Source organism: Limulus polyphemus, unplaced genomic scaffold (assembly GCF_000517525.1).
Source record: "Limulus polyphemus unplaced genomic scaffold, Limulus_polyphemus-2.1.2 Scaffold2298, whole genome shotgun sequence".
Classification (NCBI taxonomy): domain Eukaryota; kingdom Metazoa; phylum Arthropoda; class Merostomata; order Xiphosura; family Limulidae; genus Limulus; species Limulus polyphemus.
In genome coordinates, this window is record NW_013667908.1 from 174,438 (window position 1) to 180,194 (window position 5,757).

General features: G+C 29.8%; 1 protein-coding gene across 1 annotated transcript in view; it reads left to right on the top strand.

Moving 5' to 3' along the window:
- Nucleotides 1-5,757, top strand: part of LOC106466550 — a 27,153-nt gene that overhangs the window by 11,145 nt on the left and 10,251 nt on the right. The window contains exon 3 of the mRNA XM_013926842.2: nt 4,956-5,022. Within this exon, the coding sequence (XP_013782296.1) occupies nt 4,956-5,022 (67 nt within the window). The remainder of the gene's footprint in view (nt 1-4,955; nt 5,023-5,757) is intronic.

The window sequence follows — 5,757 nt, forward strand, 5'->3', positions numbered from 1 at the left end:
AAATCGATGTTTAACTGTGTTTTTTCAATATTTACTTCTAAATTAAGAAACTGGGTAATGTATTATACTAAAATTTGAAGTACAAAATACAGTTTTATACCAAACTTATAGACATAAATTCATGAAATAATAGTTCAATAAATTTTTTAATATGAGTTAACAAATGCGATGACAGGGCCTTTGACCCGTGACCCATTTGATAGATGGTGTATCCCTACTGCTGTGTGGGTCCTACTTCTGCAGTCACCTCCAAAAACGAGGACATATTTTATAACAACTTTATATATAGCCTATGCCCTGGTGACTGTTTTTGTTGTGCAGCATTTTGTTAAGGCTTGTTTTACATTATAAATGTGTTCTATTTCACCATAGTTTTGGTCTTGCTGTTTCTAATGCAGCCCTTCCTTTTGGTGTAAATATTAACTTAATTGCCCTGATAATGTTTATGTTCACATGATATGTATATATATATGACTAATCACATTTTTGATTATACTGAGAAAATGTGATGGATTTTTGTTGTTCAAGTGTAGTTGATAAGTTTTTCAAAAAAATTACATTATTGTCATCAAAGTGATATTCAGTATGTGAAATAATATGTGGAAAAGTTGTAACAGTATCGTTTTCATGTTTGATTTTAAATAATATGTGGAAAAGTTGTAACAGTATCATTGTCATGTTTAATTTTAAATAATATGTGGAAAAGTTGTACTAGTATGATTTTCATGTTTAATTTTAAATAATATGTGGAAAAGTTGTACTAGTATGATTTTCATGTTTAATTTTAAATAATATGTGGAAAAGTTGTACTAGTATGATTTTCATGTTTAATTTTAAATAATATGTGGAAAAGTTGTAACAGTATCGTTTTCATGTTTAATTTTAAATAATATGTGGAAAAGTTGTACTAGTATCGTTTTCATGTTTAATTTTAAATAATATGTGGAAAGTTGTAATAGTATCGTTTTCATGTTTAATTTTAAATAATATGTGGAAAAGTTGTAACAGTATCGTTTTCATGTTTAATTTTAAATAATATGTGGAAAAGTTGTAACAGTATCGTTTTCATGTTTAATTTTAAATAATATGTGGAAAAGTTGTAACAGTATCATTTTCATGTTTAATTTTAAATAATATGTGGAAAAATTGTAACAGTATCATTTTCATGTTTATTTTTAAATAATATGTGGAAAAGTTGTAACAGTATCGTTTTCATGTTTATTTTGGTGTTGTGATGCTCAAATGATAAGTTTTTAACATAAATAGTTTTAAAAATTGCCAATGATCATGGTATCTTGCTAGCTCAAATATTTGAAGATTTGATGTAAACACAATTGTTCCTGTAACACATGTGACTAGTAGTCTTTATTAACTGTGATTCCTATTGGTTATAAAGTGTACTTGTTTCATAATTTCTCTTTTAAAAGTGTACAAATGTTCTAAATATAGAGCTGGGCGATTAGTGGATTTTCTAATTGATTAATCATCAGGCTCATTAATTGATTACATTCAACTTACTGATTATTCTCACATGAGAGTTGGATATTTTGATTAACTGAATCAGAAAAAACTGGTTTTGATTAGTTGATTATTTATGTGAGTTGAACATTATTCAGTTATATTACAAAACCTTCTGCTAATAAGAAATAATGTCAATATTTTGGTTATTGGATAGTGGGAATAATTAAAACAGTAATAATCAGAAACATTAATTTCAATTAGTTGATTGTTTGCATGACACTAATTGATTTAATTGTGATTAGTTGGTTATTTTAAGTGGCATTAATCAATGTCATCGGTGCTTGTAGGTAATCAATTAATTGAGTTAATCACTCAGCTCTAGCCATAGATATGTATATGTATGTATTATACAAACCAAAATTATCATTATTATGAGAAAGTTGTTTTCATTCTCTTCAGCTAGGGGAATATTCTGAAACATTTTTTCCCCACTACAGTATCTTCTGTTAAATTAATTCTACTCAAAATAATTGTAGGATATTTGGAATTTATCTTTATGCAAACCAAGTACTTGTTAATCAGTCATGTGTAAACTAAAAATGATTGGCCATTCAGCCTACACTCATATATGACCATTTTGGTAGATGTGATTTTGCATCTTTCCAGTTTGCGACATTTCATTACAGAGTATGATCACTAAGAAAAACAAATTGAGCCTAGCACCAATGTTGCATGCTTAAAGTCAGACTGATGATAAGGTCCCGAGCTATTGTTGACCTCTCTTTTGTAAAAACTGTTTTTAGGGAATCTTTAAGGTTAATCTCCTGTCAGAATGTCATGCATCATCTCAATAGCATCTCTTACGTGCTTGATGAGACTCAAGCCCAATGAGCATGAAAGCCATTTTTTTCAGTCAGTTTCTTCTTTATGAAATGTATTAACAAGCTTTAAGAAGGTGGGTGTGTTATCACCCATTAGACTAAAGTCAGGGCCAAATACACCTGCATGTGATACCACAAAGAGATGGTAGGATGGGATCCTTGTCATGTAGCATTAGTGGTATCATTCCATAAGATATTTTGAGTTCAGAAATACTTAATGCTGTTTGCATCATACTTCTACCACTGCCATGTACATCACAATTCTGTATTAAATTCTCTACAAATGAATATAGGCTTGTTATTTAGCTGCAAGGTAAAGCTTGTCTCATCTGTGAACATACTATTGCTCCACATGTTGCTGGTTCATTGGATATGTACTTGGAAACATTTGAGATCATCTGCTTTGCATCACACTAGGTGTCTGGCATGCAGGTTGCCCTCGTGAATGTTGTTTTGAATCATTTGTTCATTGACATGGCGTCCATTTCAGTCTTGGAGCCTGTACCCTATAATTGCAGCAAACAAGAATTAACAGGTAGCCGTTATCTGCATCTGTTGTGGATGGTTGTCCAGACAACCACATCATTGTTTTAAAAGCCAGATGTCCAGACAACCACATCATTGTTTTAAAAGCAGTTTCAAGCAAATTTTAAACAGGTTGCTATAAATGGCTGTCTTCTATTTCTTCAATAGCTCTTCACATGAGTAAAATATCCAAATGTTTTATCTGAGGTCTAGTCATAGTTCATAAACAACTTAAAGTATCTTGTAATTACCTTTAAATTGATGACTGAGAGATAACTGTATGAGACTATGTATAGTTTAGGCTGAATGGTTAATAATTTACATCTCCGATCACATGACTGATAATCTGAGATAGATGGTTAACATATTTTATAACAGTATTTTTAACAGTGTATAATCATATACAGTTTTTAATACATTTTACATAAAAGCAATCATTAGCTGTGGAAGCTGGCTATAAAATAATTTTCAATTTATAATCTCAGTGTATCAAATTCAACTCTCAACTCTAAATTTTATTTGAGAATTTAACTTGTATTTGCAGGATGCAAATACTACGTATCTTACTCTCCCATACTATGTTTCTTATTTACAAAATTCTTAAACTGCTCTGAGTTCAGATTTTTAACACTAAATCTAGTAGAGGTCATTTGATAGATTCAACCTAAGGAGTAACTTTTTGTGACTAGACTGCAAGGAACATATTTACTGTTTTGTGGGGCAGTTATGTTGTGTCCTTCTTGACCTTGTGTTTAAGGAATATCTTATGATTATCACATGGAACAGGGATATTTCCACATCGTGTTGACCTTTTCTTATTACTCAGCTGCAAGGAAGATGTGCTTTGTAATATGCAGTTTGGCATTTTTGAGAAGTTGGATTGATCTTTATGGATAGCAGTTCATTCTTTTCTAGAGGGCCAAAACTAGTTTGTAGTATTTCTGTTCTTCTTTTGAAACTATTTCTATGTTGATCGCATATACTTCAATGTAACTATTTCCTTTTATTTTAGTTAATTTTCTGCCACTTTAACAATTCATTGTTCGACTTTCTTTTTTCTCTCTACTTATTAGAATTAAAGTACTCCATTTTATTTTTGACTTCAACACTGTGCCTTGTTTCTTGCATTAAACCCTTCACATTTCCTTCTACATGTAAGATTGAGAAACCTCTCATTTTTGCAAAGGTCACATAGTTGTTTTCAGGTATAATGTTGAATTACTACTTTTTCACATTCCTATGCAAATTGTTATAATCCCTTCATTAAAGTGTACGTAGCTTATGTGTGTCTAAACCTTCACAAGAAAGATTCCATAACTAATTTTCATCACAGTTTTGGAGCACACTTTATGGAAGAAATTGGCATAAATAGTTGTAATTATACAATTTAATACTATGGAATCTTTAAATGTTTTTGAATATTTAACATAATAAAAACAGTATATCTGAATTAAATCATATCTTGATAATTTCATTATAACACCAAAATTTTTTTAGCATTATTTGTGTGGAAAAAGTTCTATTGGCCATTGGTGTTGTTTTTTCTGAGGCACATTGCTTTGTTATTAGTTTTTCTTCCTGGATATGTAACAGGTGACAGTAAAATATTTTGTAAACCTATTTTTCTTTACTAAAGCATTTCAAGTTTTCAGACAGTCAAAGACTATCAGTTGTTAATATAATATTAAAGTGTGTGTGTATATATATATATATATATATATATATATACATGTATAAGCAGATAGATTATTTATCAGTATCTTTCCATGCATTAAACAGTCTTAAAGAGTTACAGTGCTTCACTCCATGTTATGATGTATCTTGCAATACTTTAAAATCATTTTTGGCAATAATCACAAATATTAAGAATGTCATCTGGTAAGGTGAACACTACTTCAATAATATTTCTGTTGACCATGGGTATTTAATGTTTATGACTTGTGTAATAATGACACCAAGAATCACAGGTGGCTTTTTATGATGTCTAATTGAGGACATATTTTGAGTTCATGCTGTGCATACATGCTTATTCTAAATACTGTAATGTATTCTGATCCATAACCAAGATTTTCTTTTTGATATACACAGCTATTGTTGCTGGATGTGGAGCTGCTGCTATCTTTGGAGTTATTGCTATGGGATATTGTTTCTACACGTAAGTATTTTACCTATTGTGTCTTAGATTCTCTCAATATGATACTAGTTTTCATCGAAGTTAAGATTATCCTGGATGCAAGTTCTTTGTTTTTGAATTCAACACTTTGCCTTGTCTTTTGCATTCCATTTTTCACTCTTCCTTCTGCATGTAAGATTGATCAGTCTCCTACTTTTGCAGAGATAATTTATAAATTTAAAATAAATTTTTTATTTAAACAGAAGACTTTTATTACATACATTCTTATTTATGTCTTAAGTGTGATACATACGCATTTTCATAGTTTTACATCACGACAAGTGTATGCAAATTCACAAGTTATGTATGCTACACTACAATATACATGTTTGTTTTTTAATATTACCCAACCCTCTTACTACAGAGTGGGCTGTAAGTCAGTGTTTAACATGACATGAAATTTGGGCTTAGTTCTAACTCTTCCATAGGATTGATTTTAGGAGTTTATTTTTTTAAATAAATACATAAATACAGTGACATAAAAATGCAATTTCACTTAATAGTTACCTATGTTTGCAATGTATTGGCATTGTAATCTGAACAAAAGAATGATGGTGGCATCTTGGATTGAAAATTGGAAAGTTAGATTTGTGTGTAAGCATGACAATATATATATATATATATATATATATATATATACTACTTACTACTTACTATTAACTTATTTACTAGTATATTAGTTATTTAACTATATAGTAACTTATTAATAGTATGTTA